General features: G+C 58.6%; 10 protein-coding genes across 10 annotated transcripts; 4 read left to right on the top strand and 6 right to left on the bottom strand.

Annotated features, from left to right (window-relative positions):
* Positions 1–2300: 2300 nt before the first annotated feature.
* BXZ73DRAFT_77489 (uncharacterized protein) lies at positions 2301–3023 on the top strand (the record flags this gene model as incomplete). Its single annotated transcript, XM_048022680.1, has 2 exons — positions 2301–2349; positions 2395–3023. 2 exons carry the CDS (start codon positions 2301–2303, stop codon positions 3021–3023), a joined length of 678 nt encoding a protein of 225 aa, XP_047878073.1.
* A 568-nt stretch (positions 3024–3591) lies between these two features.
* Positions 3592–4913, bottom strand: BXZ73DRAFT_101329 (uncharacterized protein; the record flags this gene model as incomplete). The annotated part of the gene is made up of 3 exons (XM_048014866.1): positions 3592–4206; positions 4264–4736; positions 4793–4913. The coding sequence occupies 3 exons, from the start codon at positions 4911–4913 to the stop codon at positions 3592–3594; spliced, it is 1209 nt and encodes a 402-aa protein (XP_047878072.1).
* A 144-nt stretch (positions 4914–5057) lies between these two features.
* Positions 5058–6509, bottom strand: BXZ73DRAFT_46733 (uncharacterized protein; the record flags this gene model as incomplete). Its single annotated transcript, XM_048019746.1, has 3 exons — positions 5058–5675; positions 5731–6179; positions 6239–6509. The coding sequence occupies 3 exons, from the start codon at positions 6507–6509 to the stop codon at positions 5058–5060; spliced, it is 1338 nt and encodes a 445-aa protein (XP_047878071.1).
* A 595-nt stretch (positions 6510–7104) lies between these two features.
* BXZ73DRAFT_101327 (NAD-P-binding protein) lies at positions 7105–8401 on the bottom strand (the record flags this gene model as incomplete). Its single annotated transcript, XM_048014865.1, has 7 exons — positions 7105–7221; positions 7280–7369; positions 7435–7490; positions 7555–7630; positions 7684–7951; positions 8018–8255; positions 8308–8401. 7 exons carry the CDS (start codon positions 8399–8401, stop codon positions 7105–7107), a joined length of 939 nt encoding a protein of 312 aa, XP_047878070.1.
* A 743-nt stretch (positions 8402–9144) lies between these two features.
* Positions 9145–10821, bottom strand: BXZ73DRAFT_46765 (uncharacterized protein; the record flags this gene model as incomplete). The annotated part of the gene is made up of 1 exon (XM_048019752.1): positions 9145–10821. One exon carries the CDS (start codon positions 10819–10821, stop codon positions 9145–9147), a length of 1677 nt encoding a protein of 558 aa, XP_047878069.1.
* A 521-nt stretch (positions 10822–11342) lies between these two features.
* BXZ73DRAFT_19747 (kinase-like domain-containing protein) lies at positions 11343–12282 on the top strand (the record flags this gene model as incomplete). The annotated part of the gene is made up of 2 exons (XM_048017586.1): positions 11343–11916; positions 11969–12282. Coding segments are annotated over 2 exons (888 nt in total), but the record flags the coding sequence as incomplete, so codon positions are not given.
* Positions 12283–13692: 1410 nt separating this feature from the next.
* On the bottom strand, positions 13693–14100 carry BXZ73DRAFT_101324 (uncharacterized protein; the record flags this gene model as incomplete). The annotated part of the gene is made up of 1 exon (XM_048014864.1): positions 13693–14100. The coding sequence occupies one exon, from the start codon at positions 14098–14100 to the stop codon at positions 13693–13695; it is 408 nt and encodes a 135-aa protein (XP_047878067.1).
* A 1756-nt stretch (positions 14101–15856) lies between these two features.
* BXZ73DRAFT_77485 (uncharacterized protein) lies at positions 15857–16689 on the top strand (the record flags this gene model as incomplete). Its single annotated transcript, XM_048022679.1, has 2 exons — positions 15857–15868; positions 15943–16689. 2 exons carry the CDS (start codon positions 15857–15859, stop codon positions 16687–16689), a joined length of 759 nt encoding a protein of 252 aa, XP_047878066.1.
* A 730-nt stretch (positions 16690–17419) lies between these two features.
* BXZ73DRAFT_46699 (uncharacterized protein) lies at positions 17420–19636 on the bottom strand (the record flags this gene model as incomplete). The annotated part of the gene is made up of 7 exons (XM_048019741.1): positions 17420–17536; positions 17620–17769; positions 17822–18436; positions 18492–19025; positions 19098–19163; positions 19213–19383; positions 19436–19636. 7 exons carry the CDS (start codon positions 19634–19636, stop codon positions 17420–17422), a joined length of 1854 nt encoding a protein of 617 aa, XP_047878065.1.
* A 752-nt stretch (positions 19637–20388) lies between these two features.
* BXZ73DRAFT_46638 (glycoside hydrolase family 37 protein) lies at positions 20389–23077 on the top strand (the record flags this gene model as incomplete). Its single annotated transcript, XM_048019727.1, has 9 exons — positions 20389–20595; positions 20665–21079; positions 21131–21265; positions 21320–21354; positions 21410–21605; positions 21656–21874; positions 21924–22260; positions 22312–22741; positions 22802–23077. The coding sequence occupies 9 exons, from the start codon at positions 20389–20391 to the stop codon at positions 23075–23077; spliced, it is 2250 nt and encodes a 749-aa protein (XP_047878064.1).
* Between the last annotated feature and the right edge of the window lie 529 nt (positions 23078–23606).

The raw sequence follows: 23606 nt of genomic DNA, 5'->3' as shown, positions 1-23606 counted from the left end.
ATTGACACCGTCCGTTCGACAAAGAAAGGGATGATCTCTGCAGACTGCACATGACCTGCCGTGACCATCTCTAGTTCTGGTCCGGGCGCGTTTCGTGATGCGGTAGACCCGCTTGCCAAGGAGACATGATCGTGCTGACTAAGCCTCTTCGCTGGCAAACGCGCACAGCCTCTTGCAACTGATCGAGATCTCTCTCGCCCTCTCTCTCTCTCCGAACCCAAACGTCTCAGAACAAACGTACGTGTTCGACAATATCGAGCGCGCGCCATTCGTATCTTGTGTTTCTTGTGCAGCATACTGTGCCATTTTGAATTATTCGAACATCACGCGTCACGGCTCACAACGCTGTGCGCTTAGAAAACGCCAGCTCAATACGGGCGTAAAAGTGCCCTAACAGAGCGTCTGGATTCGAAATTCCGGGCAATCATGGACAGTCCGGTCAAAGTTCGAATGGGATCCATCAAACAGGCCGTCACACTCAAAACCGCCGTTCCAATAATTCGAAATGGCACAGTACCGAAGGTCGTGGACTCGGGCATATACTCGGCGAAGATGTGTACTTTTCTCCACGTCGAGACGGATGGTAAGAGATGCCATATCATCTCGTCTCTCATTTAACATAAAACCGATTGACAAACCATTGCTCTCTATTAGTCCACAGCGAAATGCCACGGATTTATGATCACAACGCCTGCGGGGTACTTAGTAGGAGTCAATCCTTGAGCCGGTACCCCCGCGCTTGTCGTGAATCCGAGGCGTCCCATCGAACTCCGGCAGCACTGATTACAGCACTCACTTCTGCAAGCAGAGCCCCTACATGGACCCCGCGGACCTGATCACAATCGCGGGGGCATTATCCACCAGCCCAGCCCCACCCGAGATCCCCGCGAACGGCTTCTACACCGACAAGCTTGTCACCGACAAGCCTGGCCCGGCGAAGGACGCGACGGCTTCGTCGACCCCGCGCGCGACGCTCGGCACGTGCGTGCAATGGGCCGTCGCAGACGGTGGGATGTCCTTGACTCCTTCTGGTTGTCCCGAAAGCCAACGCGGCCTGGCTCGTAGCCAAGGGTGAGCCTTACGATACAGTGAGGAACAGGATTTCGGGCCAGCTGGCTTCGACAACGACACGATGGGGCGGCTGGAAATGCCTCACGGAGAACTCCACGACGGCACCGCTTAGGCCCAATATCCGGGGCTCCGATCGGACATTGCGGCCCAGCCTACATACATCTTGTGGAGACCAACCCGCGTCCTGCCGGATTCAGACTCAGCACCGTACCGCAGCGCGACCGGGTTATGGGCTACAGGTGAAGACGCAGCGGCCTGAGCACGGCGCGCTCATGCAGAGTCCAAGTCTGACGGCGGAGCGACACGAGGGTCTATCGTTATGGACCCAGCTGGAATGCAGGTATAAGTGACAAGGGCCGCTCTATTCTCAGCTCGAGTAGCCAGCCCTCGCGCTCGAGTTCGTCCGGGGAAAGTTACGCGGCAACTGCCTGTGATGTTGGACAGCAGCCGGCCAGGCAGAGGTCGATCATTCGGTTCACCTCTCTCTCCCTTCTGAGTTCTCCCACTCGCGAATTCCACCCGTCTGTCTGCAACTACTGAGCGCTCACGACTGGCAGTGTGGGCAAACACAATCGTTACTATGATGAGGGAGAATGGCCAAAGACTGGCACCGGGACTAGCAGGAGACGTGCAGTTCGACTACGTAGAGCCGGCCTCGATGGGCGACCACGCCGTGAGAGAGGGACCGGAAGTGTGGCTGTGTTGGTCACCACGGCCAGTTACGGAACCTTGAACGGCACTCGCCTTTTGTCTCACCACACGGCTGATGGAGCCCGGGTTCGCTTCCTTCCAGCGCAGACCGGAATACCGTCGAGTCTAGGAAAGGTGCCACTTTGCTGGTGTAGTCATTCCTACTTCCTTTAACATCCTCGTTGCTACTCATCACAGAATTTTACGGGGACGAGTGTGGACTTGGCCCTGCTCACCCTACGGTCGTCAAACTCTGTATTCCACCACAGATACCCTCGTTTGTCCACTTTGAGCAGAAGCGGTGTCTTAGACTCGCAAACATGAGTCCGCAGCAGTACTGAAGTCACCTCGTGCGGCAATCACATCGGCTGAATGTCTATCGGTGTACGGACGCCGTTCCGTTCCGTGAGGATATATAGCTCGATGTCTGCGCTCACTAAAGGCATCCCAGGCCTCTTCTCTCCCAAGCCCGGTCCTTCCACCCTCCTTCCACCCTACTCCTTTTACGCCGCCCATTTCCCTTGATTTTCGCGACAAACATGATGCGCCTCTCGAGCTTTGTTTTCATCGCCCTCTTTGTTCTCGGAGGTAGGTTTGGCGTGTTTTAAACTTTTCTACTTGACATGCTGATAGGACTATCCGTAGGCAATGCTGCCGTCGTCGAAAGGCGCAAGGGTAGTGTCACCTACGGCACATACCCCACTGTCTCCGCGACCACATACTCCGAGTCCGACAGTGTCTCCTACGGCACCTACCCCACTGTCTCCGCGACCGAGTCTGACAGTGTCATATGGGGCACCTGGCCCACCCTCTCCTCAACCGAGTCCTACAGCGCCTCCGCGACCGGCTGCCCCGTGGCCACCGTGACCGTGTACGGTACCACCGGCCCCTTCGAGTCCGACAGTGTCACCTACGGCACCTACCCCACTGTCTCCGCGACCAGTTACCCCGACGAGTCCGACAGTGTCTCCGCGACTATCTACTCCTACTCCGACAGTGTCATCTACGACACCTACCCCACTGTCTCTGCGACCAGTTACCCCGAGTCCGACAGTGTCTCCTACGGCACCTACCCCACTGTCTCCGCGACCGAGTCCGACAGTGTCATATGGGGCACCTGGCCTACCCTCTCCGCGACCGAGTCCGACAGTGTCATATACGGCACCTGGCCCACCCTCTCCGCGACCGAGTCCGTCTGCCCCCAGAGCACAGTGACCGTGCACGTCACATACCCCACTGCCTCCGCCACCACTGTCTTTTGATCACCTACTCCAAGGCCTACGTCACCGTGTAGAGCCCCGATGGTCCCTCCGAGTCCGGTGTCGTCCCACCAACCTTCAGCTTCCGAACACCAGCGTCGGATGTGTTGGGAGGTAGCGAAGAGTGTGAGGAGAGAGAAGGAGTGGTTGGGACGGAACTTTTTGGTTATAGACACCGCGGTTTGGTTTGCTTGTTGTGTTGTGGTGGTTTATATGGACGTTGATTAATCTTACACTAATGATTTCACTGCGGTCGGCTTCACGGGCTTGCGAAACCAGAGCGCGCGAGCCCTACTCGTGCTGGACGAGCCTGCCGGATCTCTCCCAGAACGCCATTCTCAGTCTACGTTTATTGTGGTCAATTCTGGATGCAACGCTGCACAATGCGTCCACCTTTGACGCACGCGCTATGTGAGTTGTGACTCGTACAGTAGATTCTGATTCTGACGATGGAGTGTCCGTTTTAAAGTAAGAATGAAACAAAGCCCCGCCTGTGAAGGAGTGGGGGGGGGAAGGCTGGTTCTTGGGGATCACTCGGCCAACAGCTTTCAGAGGCGCAACAACAAAGCCCTTACAGCGACGATCCGAGTCGCCCAAAGCGCTTCAAATCCTCCTCCTGCAACGCCAACCCTCCGCACCCAGTCTGCTCGAACAGCCCCACCTTCCCATCCCGACAGACCAACGCAAGCCTCCCCCTGCCCCCGGCGTGCGCCTGCGCCAGCCTCTGCACCCGCCGCAGCACCGCGACGAGCTGGCGGAGCTGCTCCTGCATGCGCGGGTGCGCGCCCGCCTGGCGGAAGTGCGGCTGGTCGAGCGTGTGCCGGTCGAGCTCCCGGAACTCGCCCTCCGCGTGGCGCGCGACGAACAGGTTGTGCGTGTGCGAGAGCGCCATCTGCGGGTAGAGCTCCGGCCAGTGGTACTGGAACGGCGTCTCCCACAGGCTGCGCGTCTTGAGCTCGACGACGCGGTCGTGGGGGACGACGGCGCCCGCGCGGAGCACCGCGATGTCGGCGGTCGAGGTGACGCGCGCGCGCGGGACGGCGCAGTCGGCGGTGTGAGGCGGGGGCGGGAGCGGGCTGTCTGGGGTCGACGGCGAGCTTTGGGCGGAGGCTTCGCTCTGGCGAGCCTGGGGAGCGATGCACGCGTCGACCTCGCTGCTCACGACGAAGTTCAGCCCGCCCATGTCCTGACGGTACTTTAAACATCCGCGTTGAACCTCGGGGAAGGCGAAAGAAGGACTCACGTATCGGACGACCCGGTGGTGGCTCTCGCCGCGCTCGCAGCCCAGGCCGGGGCTCGTGCTCTCCCGCTCGAACCCAACGCCGCGACCGGTGTGGCTCTCCGGCCCCACGTCCTCCCAGATGAAGGCATCCCACGGATGGAGCAGCAGCGTCTTTTTCCCAGCGAGCTGGATGTCGACGCGGAACTCGACGTCCTGGTCGGGGTGGTAGTAGCTCGATGCGATCGATGGCGCGCGCAGCCAGCGCAGGAGGTTGCGAAGGACCTTCCTGTCGGTGACCACATCGACTTCGGGCCAATCTACGGCATCGACCACGTCCGTGGTTGAGGCAGAAAGGACGTCGGCAGCACGGAAAAGGGGGAGCAATGGCGACGCTGCGGGACCCATCCGAGCATAGCTGTGGCTGCTGATCTGGACCCCGTGATCGTATGGGATGTGGTAGGGAAATGGCTTGTTGAGCCATTCCGGTGGAGAACCTAGGAGTCTGATCAGAAGGCAGAAAAATGGGACATCATAAGATTGGTGACGGTACCGGGTACCAGGATCGTGGGCTGTGTCTCAGAATCGACCCAATTGTAGGAGGCGACAAATTGAACGTTGCGCGGTTCGATGGTCACCGTACGAGTCAGCGACGTCGAGCCGAGGACGGCCATTAAATCAACTGCCGCAGCACAGATGAGCCGATTGAATTCTGACGGAGATGGAAGTCGACATACGGCACTATCTGAACGCTATTCGTACACATGGCACTAGACGCACATCACGACACTTGGACCACATAGAAGACAGTCCTATATCTAGACGCCAAAGCGCTCTAGATCGGCGTCTTCAAGGACGCCTCCCTCCCCACCACGTTCATAGACTTTGAGGACCCCTTCTTGGCACACCAACGAGAGCTTGACGCGCTTCCCGTGCTCGCGCGCCATGGTCTGCAGCTGCCGCAGCACCGCGACCAGCTGGCGGAAGCCGCGCTGGGTGCGCGTGCCCTGCTCCACGGAGTGCATCTCCTCAGAGCCGACCCGGTGCTCGATCGCGCGCTCGAACGTGCCACGCTGGTGGACAGCGAGGTAGAGGTTCGGCGTGCCCGATAGGAAGAGCTGTGGGAATTGCTCCTGCCAGTCGAAGTCTTCGACGGTGTTGATCGAGCGAGTCGTGAGCTCGATGATCGCGGACTGGGGGACCTTGGAGCCCCCTGGGATGACCGTGATACCGGCGCTCGTGGATGAGGAGCCAGTTCCAGCGGCTGACTGGACGTCGAGTCCCGACAGGAGGTCGGCGAGGTCGTCGACGTTGCCAGTAGCGCGCTTGGGAGTCGGGGAGGCGAGCGTAGGAGACTTGGGAGCGCTGTTGTTCGCGGTTCCTGCGACGCAAGCATCTACCTCGAAACGGACGACGACTTTCAGACCGCCCAGGTCCTAGAAGAGAGGGTCTCAATACGCGTGTTGGTCGATCGTGGAATATTATACGCACATATTGCACGATACGATGATGACCCGTTCCGCGGCTGCAGCCGGGCGCCGGGGTCGTGCTCTCGCGTTCAAAGTTGATGCCGCATCCCGATCGCGGGGGCTCCGCAAGCTCCCTTTTGCGTTTCTCCCAGCGATGGAAGAGCAGGGTCTTATTGCCGCCGAGCTGAATATCGATCCTAAAGTCCTTGGGAGGATCTGAGCTGGACGACGGGTCATAGTGAAGCCACCTCAAGAGCTTGCGAAGACCGTTCCGGTCGGTGACCACATCGATGGATGACCAGTCGAAGGAAGTGTCGGCATCGGCTTCCGCGACGACGTCGACAGCACGGAGGAGAGGGAGCAAGGTAGAGGCGCTTCCCATACGGTGGCCGTTCTGATCCACCATCCGAGGCCCAGTATCATAAGGGACCCGGTATGGGAACGGTCGCTTCCGCCACTCGGGAGGTGAACCTGTGTGTAGAAATGCAGGGTCAGCTAGAGTGAAGTCTCGGCGAAGCATATTTACGCACCAGGGACAATGATCGTGGGGCTGAGCTCATCCACCCAGTTGTATGAGCCGATGTACTTCAGATTCTCGGGTTTGATGGTAACGCCAGGGGTGCTGGAGGCGCTCGGCTTGTTCAAGGTGCAAATGGCAATGCGGGTGAGCCCTTCGGTGAGCACGCGATCTGGAGGAAGGGGCGGGTACGACGGCTGTTTTGAGCTGTAGCTGGAGTGTGACCCCCGACCACGATAAGAAGAGCCTGTTGGTCTTCCTCGAGATGAGTAGTTGGAGGACATCCTGTCTGGGGTAAGGACTCGAGGCTGTTGAAGCGCGGTTTTGTAGCTGAAGCATGTACCGCAGCACAACTCCCACAGTCCAGCCATTTATACTGAAATGACGTCCCACGCGACCGCAGCTTAGACGCGGAGTCAGCATGACCCCGGGGCTTTATGAAAGCCTTGCATTGGGTTTTGCGTTTCGAACCCCGAGCTTCATGACCAACTTCGTGGCATCTGGTGTGAAAGGTATACCCAAAATGACCCCCTGTGGACCTGTGATGCAAAGAAGAAGCGTACCGGCTTACTGGGGTCCATTATTTCTCACTGTCCAGTTCTTGACGACGTGAGGATGTCGGGAGGATGGCGGTAGGTACTAGGTAGGTTTGCCGTGGAATTTCCACTCAGTGGCATCTGATAGAGGTCAAGCGCCCGATGTTCAGACTCCGCTTGATCAATGCGTGACGCAGCGACTAATATTTTAGAGCTCCGCAAAGGCAATTTCTGAGGCGCTGGATATATGCTACTGAGTACCCCGAGATTCAGGCCAAGTAACCTACTATACTGCACTGGTGAGAAGGAAGGTACCGACGGCTATGGAACACATACACATCCACTATTGTGTTTGCTCGAACTTCTTCACCGCGTCCGCACACCATGCCCACACCTGTTTCCCAAGCACGTCGTCCTCAGCCTTTTTGAGCTTGCTCTCGCGCGCCCATGGCTTCATCCACTGAATATATATGCGTAAGAACGAGCGCATAAGACACCCTAGGAACAAGGATACGTACCCCGCCATTGAGCTTGAGCGCCTCAGGCATCGTGCCCGCGTACAGTTGTGTGAGGGCGCCGTACGAGTTCGGATACAGAATAGTCTTCCGCTGCGAGGGATGGGCACGGCGATCAGTCGACTTTCTGAGGAACGACCACGCCAGAAGAGACACACCAGGATGGTGTGAACAAGCGAAGGGAAGTTGCGGTACAGATCCGAGTCAAGATTCCCTGCAAACAGTGCGCGAGCGTCAGAAGGCTCGAGCGGCCGTGGGTAGCGCACAGTCGGACGCACCGGGATTGAGGCTAATCGAAACGATTCCTTTGCCCGCATACCTCTGCGCGGCCTGGTGCGATACGATCGCATTGCCCTGGGCGCACGCTCGTCAGCGAATTTCTTGGTGTCGCAGGCGTTAGGGCTCACCAGCTTGCTCTGCCAGTACAGCGACGTCTCCCCGACCTTCTTGCGCTCAGGCGTGTCCGCCATCGCCGTGAAGTCGATCTTGCCCGAGTACGCCGCACTGCTCGCTGTTGTGATCACACGCGCGTGCTGATCAGGAGAGGTCTTCGCGCCCTGCTCGAGCGCGGGAAGCAGGAGCTCGGTCAAGTAGAAGTGGCCGAGCACGTTCGTTCCCCATTGCATGTCGTACCCTTCCTTGGTGAGCGCGTCGATGGGCGGTGACATCACCCCGCTGTGAATCAAGCCCGGCTCGTCAATGTGAATGCAGTGGGCGGCTGCAGGGTGATTGTATACATACGCATTATTGAACAGCACGTGCAGCGCGGGTTCCTTGCCCTTGAACTCGGTCGCCGCGGTGCGGACCGAGGCGAGGCTGCTCAAGTCGAGTGGGAGGAAGATGGCGTCCTTGCCGGTATCCTGCTTCAATCGCGCGATTGCAGCGTCTGCACGCTCCTTGCTGCGCGCGGCCAGGTAGACCTTGGCGTCACGCTTGAGGAGCTCTTTGCAGGTCTCATAGCCGACACCGGTGTTCCCACCTACGGTATGGGGTTCAGTACAAGATAGCAGAAATCCATGGAGTGTGCGCACCAGTGACGATCATGACGCGTCCAGAAAGGTCAGGGATCTGAGTGACTGACCAATTCGCCTTGGGAGGGAACGCCTCCGACATTGTGGCACCCATGGTGGATAGACGAGGGTAGCGCGAGGGTATGGGGAGAGGGAACGGGCAGAGCTGCGAGCCGAATGTGTACCCAAAGCCCGCATCTGGGCAATACCTATACTATCTAACCAGCCCCCGATCGGAATCCCGAACGGAAATGCGATGACTACATGCTTGATCTTGCCGAGTGCCTCGCTGGTGTCTCTCCCAGAATTACGAGCGGTAGGTGCTTCAGGTTTGTGCAGAACGAGGGGTTTGTAAGAGACTGCAGGCAGCATTCGTCAGAAACGGGACCAGGCCGCGGTGAGGCGGTGCACCGATCAAGGATGATGGCATCCCGCGTCCTACCGGCAAAGGAACCCGGAAGTACCCGGGCGGACGGACGTTGTATACACTGGGGGCATAGGCCAATGAATCCCGGCGTTTCTTTGATGCGACATGTTTGCCTCATGCAGTATGTTATCGCGCCGAAAAATTCTTGCAACATCCTTGTAACATCTGGAAATTCGGGTTCTGATTGGCTGATCATCAATGTCTCGTGAATGTTTCTCAAAATGTCCCCACGCGAAGACATACAACATGAGGCAGACTGGTGAATTCAAGCCGCGAAGACGCCGCAATCGCGAGTAAGTACTCTCCATGTCCACAGTAGCTCGGAGCAACGCCGCATCGAACCTAGAGTCTCTCGCCTGCGAGATGCATACCATAAGCTTTACAAGTGAAATGGGGTGGTAAAAGAAACTTGCCTGGCGAAAAATGAAACCCTAGGGCCTGTATCGCTCTTCTTCCCTCACCAGCCTCCGTCCCGCAAACTGCTCCAGGCGCCTCGACATCAGGTGCCCATCTTGCCTCTGGATCTCCCATACGCTTTGCTCCCGCATCGAAATCGTGAGCACGACGGCGCGAATCGTGGGTGCCGTCGCCGCGATCCCAGAAACGAGGAGGGCAATGTCGATGGAGGCCGCAACGGACGCGTTCTTGTCGCTGATGCGAGCCGGATTAGGGTTCACGATCGCGTCTTCGTCGATCTCTCCCCACCCAAAGTATTCGGCGATGGCTAGATGGACATATTCCACGCGCGAACCTTGCAAGAAGGGCGCGATGGATTCCTGTGGAGCGCTGCCTGAGTACTGTCGAAGCAAGCGATATACGGGAGAACCACGTACCAGTATGTTCGCGGTGACATTGGGCGGCGGGCGGAACATGAACACCGAGAGCCCGATGACGAGATGGGTGACTGCCCCAGGAGTCGGACCGGAGTCGTACACCAACAAATTCGGCCCCGCGGACGGAAGCGGGCGTGCGTAGTCCGCGCAGCTCGTGGTCAGGTCGACACGCTTTGGACGCGTACGCGCAATGATGTCCCGCTGAGGCTCGTGCCACGCCCTATGAGGCTCGTATGGATTGATGACGACGCGACGGACAGGACAGGTGAGCGCTAGCGAGAAGAGATCGAAACTGGAGCCTGAAAGAGAGTGCAAAAGCGGCCAACCGCGTCCGGAGTCCTGGAAGGCGAGGGCGGCAACACGGGAAGGATCTTGCGCCAGTTCCTCAAACGGTGCGGGGTTCGGGTCCGTAAACATACGCGTAAGGGAGGAGGCACAGACCTCCATGGCACGAGGGAACATCTCGACGAGTTGAGGTAGGTGGATCCAGCCGTCTGCGATGGTGATCTTTAGGACTGTTACGTTTGCGAACGGTTTCCAGGTACCCTTTACGATGGACGGATACGTGAGGGACACGTCTTCGAGTTGTGGCTGGCGCTGCGCCAGAAGGTTGAGGAAGTCGGCAGTAAGGAGGTTGATCATGTCTGGGAAGTGATTGAACTGCAACGATTTCAGTGTGTGCTGTGGGAGATTATGTAGTAGTTCAAGCGCATGGGGATGTGTTTCCTTGACATGTGACGAGCAGAGGATATGGCGAAGATGGCGGAGCGAAGCAATAGACGACACGAAGTCTGGCTGTGGCCTGGAGAAGAGTAGTTTTTCACATCCCAGGATGTCCAGCTTCTCGAGGTGTATGGATGAGCGAATGATTTGCGTGAGTGCATCGACGGACCATTGGACCATGTTATCGGTAGCCGCAACGATGTTATACAAGGACAGAACGCGAAGGAAGCAGTATCGTACGGGATCTCCGTTTGCGAGGAAGTGGTGAAATGATGCGAACTGCTTGTGGCTGTTGAGGAACACAGGTCGCGAAAGCATTTCTTTCCAGGCTTCTTCATGGAAGAGATGCGAGGATTGAGAGACTCCGATGAGCTCTGAGGTTGAGAGGAAAGAAAGAACGGCTCGGAAAACGTCGATGTTGAGAGTGACCGCTCCATCTCTGCGACATTGACAGTCCACGGCAGGGAAGGAAGTTAGCACACGAGACCCGTTGGTCTCAGTGAGCACCCACCTGGGAGGATGAAAACAATCCGCACACTCTGAGACAGGCATGATGGGTAGGAATGAAGTAGAGAGGACCCCCACAGGTTCACAGACAAGGAAAAGCCAACGCACAGCCTCAGGCAAAGCTTTGCCAGTTTTCAGCCTCGTGAGAGGCATCACGTACGACTGCATACGTCTATATATTCTCAGCGTTATTTGAGACTCCGTCATAATCAAGTGGGAAGCCATCACAAAGTTTGAGACTCAGCCTTAATCTGCACTAGACAGCGCTAATCTCTCATGCGGGGCCGCAGCGCCTCGGATATTTCTCCAACTACTACGTTTACTGAGGAGCGCTAGGACTGGGTGGGTGAATTCAGCTGATAATTCTTCTGTAGTACCGTCCACATAGTAGCAAGCTTTGGGAAGATTGCGGTTCTGGTCGACGCGCATTGGAGTCACCCGCCAGGTCGAGCATGGGTCAGCCTCAGTGGCCGGTACATCATGCCCAGCCCAGTGGCACCCTTTCTCGTCTTACTTTCCTCTTTACAACAAGCTACGCCTCTCTTTGATACTTTTTATCTTCCTCCATGCCCTGTCGTTGCACCATCCCAGAGTTCGCCTCGTATACCGTAGATCGGTACAAGTTCGAACGTCGCCTCAGCTCAAGCCCACACGCCGCGGTATACCTCGCCCACGAAAGCGAGCCTGACACAACCACCACCACCCCGCGCGCGATCAAGATCATGCGCGTGCACCCGCGGACGGGGAACTCTACCCCGGGTCAAGAACACGAGCGCAAGACGCTTGCCTACCTGGCCGCTCACGCGGTCCCCAACGTCACCCGCCTGGTTCGCGCGATTCGGTGCGACATATACATACTCTTCGTCTTTGAGTACATGTCCGGCGGGTCGCTCAAGGACGCGCTGGACGCGCGCGCCCCGCTGCTGGGCGACATCGAGACCGTGAAGCGCCTCTTCCTCCAGATCTTGGACGGCGTCACGGCGTGCCACCTCATGGGCATCTACCACCGGAACCTGAGCCTGGACAACATCATCGTGGACAGCACCCTGAGCAGGGCGTGCATCGGCGGCTTCCGTTACTCCACCAAGGACACCGTGACGAGTCAGTTCGGCGTCGGCGCGAAGCGGTTCATGTGTCCCGGTGAGTCCCTCACGCTCCGACCCCTCTCGCCCTCGCTCACACCCTCTCCCAGAATGCATCGAGAACAACGACGTCGACCAGCCGGACTACAACACGCGTCGGAACGACGTATGGGCGCTCGGTGTCATCCTCGTCAACCTCGCGTTCGACATCGATCCCTTCGAGGAGGCGTCCGCGCGGGACCCGTGCTACCGCGCGTTCCGCGCGAGCCCCATCTACTTCCGCACCGAGCTCCCGATCTCGCTCGGCCTCCAGGCCATCCTCAACCGCGTGTTCACCGTGGACCCGGACGCGGCGATGTCGCTCACGCACCTGCGCGCCCAGATCTGCGACCTCAAGTCGTTCTGGATGGCCCCCTTCGACCTCAAGGGTGCGCCCGTGCAGGTGCGGCGCTTCTGGTCCGAGTACAAGCACGAGCAGGGGGAGGCGCAGCTGTGGATGCGGTGGCAGCTCATTACGCGCGCGGTGGGCGGGGCCGCGCCGCTGTCGCCGTCGCCGTCGCCGACTCTTGCGCCCGAGTCACCGACGGTTCTGCCGAGGCGGGCGCAGGCTGTTGCGGCAGCGTTCCTGACGCGACCTGCTCCTGCTCCACCCTCCACTCCTCGACCGACCTCTGCGCCTCGTTCGCGGTCTGCGTCTCGCCCCGGGTCTGCGCCCCGCCCCGGGTCAGCCTCTCGTCGGATCGCTGCAACTCGCCCGGCTCTCGAATCGCCCGTAGCGGGTCCCGCTCCCGCCCGCCCTGCGCCAGGCTCGCCTCTCCCGCGCGAGTCCGTGCTGGGGCGGGTTCAAGCGTGGCGCGCCGTGTCGGGGACGGACGGACCACCTTCCGCTCTGGTCTCTTCTTTGCCCAGACCCCGGGCCCTCAGACCCAGGACGGTCTCCCGTGCCCCCGGTCGGGTTGAAGAACAGCCCATGGGGTCCCCCGCATCCTCGCCGACGAACACCTCGGCCGCCGTCGCGCCCCTCGCCCGTCCCGCCGCGGTGGACCCCGCCTCGCTCCCCGAGCCGGCTCCTCGAGCGGCCCCAGCCACTTCGAGCACGCCGCTTCTCCCCGTGCACTCGGGGAGGCTGATGGCGACTCAGCAGGCAAGATACACTTCGCGACCTCCTCGCGCCGCGCGCCGTTAATTCCCCCCTGCAGCGCGTCAGCACGCAGCCTGTGGCGACAGCGTGCGTGTTGTTTGTGGTTGTCGTCAACTTGCTGTGGATCTTCATGTTCTTCCGCTGAGAGCTTTTCTGCGGACGCTGCGCCTGCGCCTTGGAAGTGTTTGATTAGATTTTGTAGTAGTATATGGACCGCGGAATAAAGAGTATTTGTACGGTGACACGCGCGTACGTGGTTCTGCTGCACCGTCATGAGGGGCACCGTCCGCACACTCATGCCCAGTGTGAGTAAAGTCTGCAGTACTACTGCGCGCGACCTCATAGGCGTTGCCCAGTCGCAGTTGACGTCAGACGGAAGCACACTTCAACGAACCTGTGTGAGAGGCTGATCTCCGCGCGACGCACCGCGCAATGTGTATAGAACTTAGCTACAGATGATATTGCGGGTGTAGTAGGGTACAGAAGTATGCGAGGGTATAGTATGTGGGTGTTCACATCATCAGGTACGTGAGACGTGGGGTATACAGAGATCATCGGAGATGTAGGGAGCCTATGCAGCACGTCAGACAAGATCCAGCTTGCCTGCGGGTCCTCATTACTTCGTCGCGTCGTCAAGCCAGAGTGTAAAGACGTAGCGGAGTCCGAGTCCGAGGGCGCGCGCGCGCGGGGCGCTCAGCAGAACGAGAACGGCGCGCAGATCTGGTCGAACTGCACCTCGCCCTCCACGAACCGGCGCGACTTGCCCATGCCCGACATCCCGGCGCTCGCAGAGAGCCCAAGACATTGGAGGCTGCCCGGGGGAATCGGGCGCTCCTTCTTCGCGCTCGCCGCGACGGCGTCCGCGTCCCGCTTGCCACTGAAGAGGCTTTTGCGGCGCGCGTGCTTCATCTCGCGGCTCTTCGCCGGCTTCGCGGAGTCGGGTGCGGGCTGCTGGGGAGGATAGATGTGTGCGGGGCGCGACTCGGCGCGGTCGCGGTGCCGCTTGTCGCCGAGGAGCGGGACGTTGTCCGCGTAGTCGACGGAGGAAGAGTCGCTGGACGCGAGGGTGTTCTTGATGCGGGTGAGCTGGTCGCGGGCCATGTCTGGTGATGAGTGGGGTGCGGGTGGCGGTCGGACGCGCTACAGGGTATGATGAGCGATAATCCACGGTCTACGTGGGGATGAGAGCTGACCAGCGTCGGGATAGTTGGGAATAGATAGCGGGTGGGGCAGCGGGTCAGGGGAAGGTGGGGGACCGCTAGGGCCGACTGGGACTGGAGATGTTATGGGAGCCATAACCGCAGGTAACCTATATACCTCAGCGACGGCAGACGCGCTGAGACAGCAGTCGACAAGAGGAGCCCCATATACGGGGGCGTTTGCGTTCTATTCAGGGCTTATTGTCCTGGCGGTGGACGTAACCCAGGTGGGAAGGTGGCGGGTGGAGTCCCGCTGTTGTTCTTCACAGAACATACAATGCATAAGGCCCGCCTTTTGTGTGCGTCGCCTCGTGTACGACAACGGGGGTAATGCGCCGGTTCCGGGTCATTGTCTTGCGTAGCGCCTAGACACTTATGCCGACGCCGAGTGACTTCCACGCTCTAGAACGGAAGGCTGCGCTTCCAGAACGTAATAGGCCTGCACTGCGATCACTTACTTGAACACAAATCGTTCACAGAAGAACAGTCAATCGAGTGCAACGAGGCAAGAACAAGCAAGTGTCCCAGATTGAATTTCGCCAGCAGGCCGATGATAGGATAAAGCATTATTGACCTTCGTCTCCAGGATTCCTATAAACCCGTGCCTACTTGTGAGTGTTGTGTGCGGAAACGAAACAAACGCAACAACGGAATGCTGACAGTTGGACAAACGTACCCGTGTAGTGCGGAGACGGCTAGATGCGCCTATTCCCGCGACATCAATGCTGCTATCATGATTGTACTGAGGCATGCATTGTGATTCCGTCTCGCTACGCTGCTAGTGACTTTCTCGGGGGGCAGACGAAAACATGGGCAAGTGATGATGGGTCGGCATGAGTACATGGGATCCGAGACGAGAGGCGACTGGCGTCTCTTCCTGATATCGGCCTCAGCCCGAAATCGACTCTCGCAAGTTGTCTCTCTCAGTGGCCTTCATCATCCTCCTCCGCATATGGACCCCTACTTTTACCAAGTGTCCTCCAGCGCACTGTACTCCGTCGGACCGACCGTAGTGCGCGGCACCCACCCGAGCCTCAGACCTGAGTCGCATGAACCAGGCACGGCGATGCTGGTGTCCCAGATCGAGGGCGGTACAAGATGGCAGAGAAAAAGCGGATCCATGGCTGCATGTATGGTTCACGCCGCGCAAAGTGAGTACTGGATACGTCTTCATCCTTGCGAGGTTCAACCCGGCCTAAGAAGAGCCCGGGAACTATGACATAGACCAATGGTGGCCTTGCTGCACCTGGCAGCAGACCACACATGCCTGCGTACATGGTTCAGGCCATGAGCAATGATGTTGTCGATGGCCTTGTAGCCTCCGTCTGCCACAGGATTCCAGTTCCATTTCGGACCTTGCCTCGTATCGACTCCTCCGCAGTGCGCTCCAAGTTCTTGCTGGTGAGCTCATACACATATTTTCACCCGCGATTCCTGCTTAGCTCTTCTTTGCCATATAAACAGCGCATTATCTGTGCGGTCGCACGTAGGTCGGGACAATTCGTGCGCCACCTTCGAAAGCACCTGGCCTTAGTTCAATTTCCAAGTGTGTAGTCATACGTCTTCCTAAGAATCTCACTCACAGACAAAGTTAAGGATGTATAGGTGCACACGTTGTGGATCAGAAGCGGCAGAGAAAAGACAGGTCTTATTACACTATGTGTCAGCCAGTGAGTGTCCCGCTTGGCTCGCCGTTTCATGCGCATTACATCCCCCTTCCCATCGCAGCACACCGCTGTTGCAGTTCAAGTGCATGTGCTTCTTGCCCGGCTCCTTCAACCAGCCGACCATTTACTGTACCTACCAAACGAAGGGCATCCGCGCCATCGTCGAGCACCAGCAGCAGGCGCACGGCATCGCCAACTACAGAGCCATCGGTGTGCCAGAGCTGCCGGACCTGAGCCAGTACAACCACTGCTGCGTCGAAGTTGAAGCCCACCGGCGTCCTTTCCGGGACCTCGGAGACGCCGCGCAGGGGAAACGTTCGGTGGCCGGCATCCTCTCAAAGCCGTCCACGGAACCCCAGACGAAGCTACGCAAGCTCTTGCCGGCATCATTCCTGCTCCCTGTGGGTGTCTCTAGGACTTCCGACCCCACCAACGCCGGTTCTGTCCCATCGCAACGCAAGCACTCGGTATACCAGCCCGCCTCCGAACCTTCCACGTTCGCCCCCGCCTCTCTCAAAGTCGGCAGGAATCCTCCACCCCCTCCGCCTCAGGTCCTGGTCTCTTCTCCCGTCCCTCCGCCACCTCCACCGCCTAGCCCAGATATCTGTCCTCCTCTCACTCGGCCTCTCCCGCCACAGGCAACGGCGGTCGTACAGATGCCCCCTCCGCCGCCGATCTACTTCCTGCGCAACCTCTTCTGCAAGGAGCACGACGACCCCGAAGAATCGGGCGCTGTCGGGCAGGGAAGCAAGCCCCGCTTGCCCTCCTTCGCCGAGGGGTTCTCGTTTGCCTCTGTTTACCTCGACGACCGGTCCGAGTACTAGTGAGATGTAGAGGCCCGATGTGTCGCACCGCATGTATCATTCTCGGCATCTGTGTTTGGATTGCTCGGTGTCTCGTCACAATGAAATATGTACATATTTGCGCTCAGTGGTCGTACGTGATACCCGGTGAACGTTTGACGACGTGTAGAGTACGAACAGCAATGACGCGGATGGCTTCGTGGCTGCTCGCGACGGTTTATATGCTGAGATTGGTACTCACCAGCATACCTGGTTGCCGTCAAACGGCTTCAAGTGTACAAGCCACGTATCACCAGTGCGGTCCTACACATAACGCACCACAACCACGTCAAAGTTTCACCAAGTAGGGAAATACTAGCACTCATCAGCGGAGGACGGACTCTCGACTATGCTTGAACGTGGTGGTGGTCTTGGTATAGCATTCGTTCGTGTGACATCCACGGGTCACAGGTTGAGGTAGAACGAGGGTAACATCATCGGTGCTACCAAAACGCTTGATGAATGGGCAACTCACGACACAGCAGCCGCATCCGGTCCCGGTCCCGACTTCCCTGGGAACGCGTAAAACAAGCAGATTGTAGAGTATTCGCGACCGCGGTTCTTGTACATCTTAGTGGACAGCACGTCGATACTACACAAACGCACCTCTGCCCCGAACACGGGAGGCACCCTCTAACGCTCCAACCGAACGACCGAGCATGAGCAAGAAGATAGCGAGGAGACAGTGAGGATGAGGAAGGATGGATGGACTTCAGTCTTCGTCGACCATCATCTTCTCGGTGTGGATACCTTCGCCGTACGCCATGCTCTCGAAAATGATCTGGCGCCAAATGCTGATGACGAACTCTGATGCCTCTTCTTCGAGGACCTAAGGGAGAGCGAGGTGGTCAGCACCATCAACGAAAGTACACAGATGTGTTAGCAGACAGCGCATATGAGGGGAACACGCACCGGCTCGAGACCCTCGATCATCTTCTGCGGACTCTTGTGGTCCTTCAGGTGCTCGAGGACGAACATGATGAGGTCGTCGTCTTCTAGCTCGCCGAGGTACTTCGTCATTTGATGCTTGATGAGTGGCTCCAGCTTGCGGTCGATCATAGTCTGCAGGGAATGTATGAGAGAATGACACGAAAGAGCATGTGATGGTACTCACGTCGGATACGCCATCCCACCGAACCTTGCCCTTGAAGAGTGTCTCCTTGTCCCGTGGCACCTCTCCCCGCAGCTTCTCCAACCTTTCCTTCGTCTTCTCCCCACCTTCGGCGAGATCCAACTTGGGCATGGGAATCTTCCGTTTCCGAATCGCATCCTCCTCTTCCTCTTCCTGGGTGAATACTGCTGCCTTCTTCTCGGGGCCAGCGTCCTTCGGGACAGGGGCAAGGGAAACAGCAAGCTTGACAGGCGCACCGTCGTCAAGCAACATCCCCGCTTTGCGCTGCTCCTCCTGTAGTGCCTGCATCTCGTCCATCTGCCGCGCGAGGAACTCCTCCGACTCGCGCCGGAGGTTGTCCGTCTCCCTCTCCTCGTAAAGCCGTGACTCCTCGTCCGCCGCCTGCTCCGCCGCCAGTCGCCGAGCACGAAGACCCCTCCAGCGCGCTCGGTCGGTATAAAACGGTTCGTCACTTTCGTCGTCGTCCCAGACGTCGAGCCGGGCTCGCATCTCGACCTTGTCCCGTTCTTCCGCCTCTTTCATGGCACGTTCCCGAGCGATAGCCCGCTCCAGAGCCTGTATTCGTGCACGCTCGCGAGGCTCATACCGCCGCTCACGCTAACGGGTGTGATGGATGGGCACCCACACATATGAGATGAGGGACAACACTCACATCTTTGTAAGAGTTCTCCTCGTCCCGCTGCCTCGCCACCTTCCGTTCCTCCTCGAGCTCCTCGTCCGTTTTCCCTGGGCGGGCCGATGTTTGACGGTTAGGCACCGTGCTCTCGTCGTCCATAGCCCTCACGAACCCGACAGGCTTGTTGTAGCTTTGCGCACCCTGCCCGAAGCCCTTCGCGCCGCCCGCCGGTTCCGGCTGGCCCTGCAGCTGCGGCTTGCCCCACTCGCGAACCTTGGGGCCCGACGGCGCGGGGGCGGCGAGGATGGTCGGCATCTGCTCGCGTACGTCGCGCATCTTCTCCCGCTCGCGCTTGGCGGCCCGTTCGCGGAACTGCGCGATTTCGGTCATGACGAGACCGCGTTGGGTTTCGGGCAGGTCGGCCTCCTGCAGATCGTGCAGATGCGGGGGGATAACGTACTTCTCCCGGTCCAGGAGCCCACTGCTCGCCGCTTCCTGCGACTTCGCGTTTATGTCGCCTACCATTGCGTCGACCCTGGCTTTGGCCTGCCGCATGGCTTCATCGTCGGCCTGGAATACCGCAGCAGCGCATGAGCTATCAGGACGACACATGGGTGCAAGACAGGAGAAGAGAGGACGTACATCTGTCCGCATTTTCTGCGCGGCGTACGCGTCGAGAAATACCTTCGTACGTTCATCCGCCTTGACCTGCGATGGACATCAAGTTGTGCACCGGAATGAGCTAATCACGACGTACCAAAAGCTTTTTATTCACACAACCGTCCTCTAGAGCTGGTAGCTCCACGTTGTTCAACAGAGCCATAGCTCGCAACGCACCGTCGGGGTCTTGGAACTCCGCAAAACCAAACCCTTGAGGCTTGTTCGCCGGGGTAATGAGTCGCTTGAACGACGAGATGGGTCCGCATGCCTATGCAGTCCTCAGGAACTGCTTTCCACGATGCAAGTGGCAACAGGCGTACCTTCAAGATCTCATTCAGAAAGCTGTCGGTTATCCCGCCTGATATTGACCCAATGAAGAGCGTAGTAGGCTTAGATTGCGGAGAGTTGAAGGACGGGCCATGGTGCATTTGTTGTTGTGCTGCAAGGGCCGATATTGAGGGGCCCTGGCCATACGAAGGCATAGGGGGGCGGAGTCCGAGTCCTAACCGATTAGGCTGCATTCTGCTTGCAAAGGGCACGAAGGCAGCGGGGCTGCAAGCGAAGTTGTGGGGAGGGGAGAAGCAGATGGACGTTCTGGTGATGTCTGCCCAGGCCGTGGTCTCACACTAGTTCCGGAGACGTCGGACTTTCAAATTCCTTCTGGACTTCTCTAGGAGCCTTTCAGAGTCCGAAAGTAATTTGCCGCCTCCGCCGCTGAAGACTCTTGAGCTTGGCGCTCAAGCCTGCTCTTACATAGCACTGACTGACTCTACGCTTGCTCTGCTCATACGGTCGACTCGATTTCGTCTCTCGCTTTCTCTTCCACCGCTATGCTGTTGATCCGCCATGACCACACGACCTCAAGCGAATGGTGCTATGTTCACGTTTGATGCGGTCTCAAGCGAAGACAGGGACGTCGGACGGTCAACTTGATGGTCCCAAGAAGGAGTCTTCCCGTGAGTGCTTCTTGTCCCGTTCAATGTGTCTGTGACCGCATGGGAAGCCGTAAATGTTTACGAGCGGTCGTTAAATGCGGTCTAGGTTCTGTCCCCGGCGCAAACGGAGCTCAAAAAGCGTGGGCGGAAGCAGGTATTTTGGATCGCACGCCGAGGAACGGTCTGCTGACCTGCCGCGCTTTTCCATTACAGCACGCACAGCGCGCCCAAGAACGTCATGAGATGATGGACCGATGAGACTGACCCGCCATCAGCCTTACCTGCGCGCATATAACGCGCCCCCACCGTCCTTTGACCTCACCTCGACGTTCACCCCGATGGTCTCCTCCTTGGTGCTCGCCCTCGGTCTCGCCTCATTCGCGCGTGCTTTGCCGCAAGGCAGCACCGCGACCGCCCCGCCCTCCATCACCCTCTCCACGGTCGTGGCCAGCCCCAGTGCGCCCCTCTCATCGGCACTTCCGTCCCAGGTCGCCTTGCCCCCCAAGCAAGCGTGGTGCCCCAGTGAGATCTTTTGTGCGGGCGAGGTGAGTTCTTGTGACGTCGGCGGCGTGGGTGGGGAGAAATGATGGCTGAGCACGAGGACGGTGCCCCAGATCCTTCAAACTGTCAATGTTGCGCAGCTGTACGCGGACCCCAAGACGTTCGTGGACAAGCCCACGTCAAAGTCCTCGAAGGACGTTGTCGCCGCGTTTGACGCGATCAGCAACACCAGCGCTACGGAGGGGGACCTGTCGAACTTCGTGAATTCCAACTTCCGGGGAGAAGGCCTGGAGCTCGAGGCAGTCGCGCTCGCGAACTTCACCTCGCAGCCCTCTTTCCTCAACACGATCGCCGACCCTCTTGTGAAGGCGTTCTCTTCAACCGTTCATGGTTTCTGGTCTCAACTCATCCGCAACACCAACGACTCTTCGCTATGCCCGGAGGGAACCGAGAGCGGGTCGTGTGAGAGCTCACTTATCCCACTCAACCATTCGTTTGTGGTTCCCGGCGGTCGCTTCCGCGAGCAGTGTGAGTAAGCCCGTTGTTCGCACCCCTCACTGCCGCTGACGGTCTAACCAGACTATTGGGATTCCTACTGGATTGTCCTGGGTCTCATTGAGTCGGAGTTGTTCTCCACCGTGAATGACACGCTCCAAAACTTCATGGACGAGCTTGAGAACTTCGGCTTCATTCCGAACGGAGGGCGCATATACTGTAAGTTATCCCTCTATCTTCTATCAAGGCGTGCATTGAGATATTTTGATGCAGACCTGAACCGGTCTCAACCGCCCCTCTTCATTCGCGTGAGCATATAACGTCCACCGTCTGCGTCGGTCTTGTTTGATACATTAGTTGCAGATGCTGTCGACCTACGTCTCTGCCAGCAACGACACAGCCATTCTTCGGCGCGCCCTTCCTCTCGCCGAAGCAGAGCTGAAATGGTGGGCAGACAACCGTACGACCAACATCACGAGTCCTTTCACGAACAAGACGTACGCAATGGCACGCTATTCTGTCACGAACACTGCCCCTCGGCCTGAGTCGTACCTGACAGGTGAGTTCGATGACACCCGTTCAAGACCACCAACTCATTGCGGAACATAGATTATCTCACTGTCAACGATCCTGCACTTACGACACCTCTCACTGAGGACGAACGTTCAAACCTTTACGCCGAGCTGGCTTCTGGAGCGGAGTCGGGATGGGATTACTCGTCCCGCTGGACCAAGGAGCCTCTCGCCGGCACTGCCACCAACCAAAACCCGATCCTCCGTTCGCTGAACATCCGGAGCATCGTTCCGGTGGATCTCAACAGCATCCTCTGTGCGTCGCTATCCGTCGTCCTTGAGTTTCAGCGTCTGACGTGCCGTAGATAACGCACACTTGCTCCTCGCCGATCTCTACGACCAGCAGGGCAACTCCGACGCCGCCAAGACGCACCGGGCAACTGCGGAGCCGATCCGTGAGGGCGTGCTTGACCTCAACTGGGACGCGTCGAAACTCGCCTTCTACGATTTCAACACCACATCCAACGCTCGTAGCGAGATCTTCTCGGCGGCCACTTTCTACCCTCTTTGGAACTCAATCGTACCTGACGAGCTTCTGGCATCAAGCGACAAGGCGTTCGGGTTCTTTTCTTCGCTGAACATGGTCATGAACCGGTACAACGGAACCTTCCCTGTGACGTTCATCGAGACTAGCCTGCAGTGGTAAGTGCACTAGTCAAACATCGTGCGGATTTCCACTGATGGAACCTTCAGGGATGCTCCCAACGCGTGGCCGCCTCACCAGTACATTGTTCTCCAGGCCCTCCGCGCACTTCCTTCGAACGTCACTTCCGGCTCTCTTCCCACCCCGAGCAACGGCCAGTCGACCTACAGTCTGATCCCCTCCGGCCAGATCGGAATCGCCGAAAACGCGCTTCCCGTTCAGGCCCTCAGCCCCACTGTCAATGCGAGCGCGACAGGATCGAACGCCGATATCAGTCGCCTCGACGGCACGGTCGTCAACGGAGGCAAGAAGACCGACGGCGAAGGCTGGGCGAGCGCGCTGCAGCGCGAACTCGCGAACCGGTACCTCGCGAGCGCGCTGTGCAGCTGGCACGCGACCGGGGGTTCGATCCCGGACCTCCTTCCCCGCCTGTCCGACAAGGAGCTCAACGTGACGCAGAGCGTGACGAACACAGGGAACGTGAGTGCTAGACCCGCTTGCCCGCCGCGACGGAAGCTGACGCGAGTGTCGGGCCCGCAGATGTTCGAGAAGTTCTCGATGAACGACATCGACTCCGCTGGCCGCGGCGGCGAGTACACCGTCCAGGCCGGGTTCGGGTGGACGAACGGCGCGGTGCTCTGGGTCGCGAGCGTGTACGGCGACGTGCTCGTCGCGCCGCAGTGCCCCGACCTGCTCGAGCAGGTGGGCACGACGACGACGACGCCGTCGAAGGGCGCTGCCGCAGCTGGTGCTCGGGCGTTGTCTTCTCTCGTCATGGGTGGGCTCACCTTCGCGGCCTGGGCCCTTTTGGGGTGAGGACTTGGTGAGGACTTTATGCTTGGACACGTCCTTGCAACGACGGATGTGATGTGATGTGATGTGATGTAAAAGTAGTATTAATGAGTTTATGAGAGTATGCTTTTTGGATTAAAGTCATCTCTGCTGCGCGCCAGTCGATACGAGGCAAGACGAAGAACGTCGACCTTTTGCTTTCCATGTCCATCGGCGGAGCCGCCAGCCCTACGGCCCCCGGTCCGAAGCACGGTCCGGCCAGCGCACGCCCATTTAGGCGCCTGTGACGCAGTAATTCTCCACCATCGGCGACTTATACATATCTCTCTCCCCACATCCTCGTCTCTCCTGTTGAGCCCGGAGCACCCACTGGGCCTCCGTATCTGGTTTATCTGCGCAGATTCTGGGAGGTGGCGTTCGCTCACGGTCGCGTTGTATTGACGGAGTACACCCAAGCCGACCATGACCGCAGGCCGGCTTCCAAATACTGGCCGTTGTAGTCACTGTGCCGATCGGACACGCAGACCACCCGCGTCTCCTGTCAAACCCAGTT

The sequence above is a fragment of the Epithele typhae genome (assembly GCF_022376455.1).
Source record: "Epithele typhae strain CBS 203.58 chromosome Unknown BXZ73scaffold_23, whole genome shotgun sequence".
NCBI classification, from domain to species: domain Eukaryota; kingdom Fungi; phylum Basidiomycota; class Agaricomycetes; order Polyporales; family Epitheliaceae; genus Epithele; species Epithele typhae.
The sequence above is the reverse complement of the archived record's forward strand: the minus strand, read 5'-3'. Positions and strand labels throughout refer to the sequence as shown.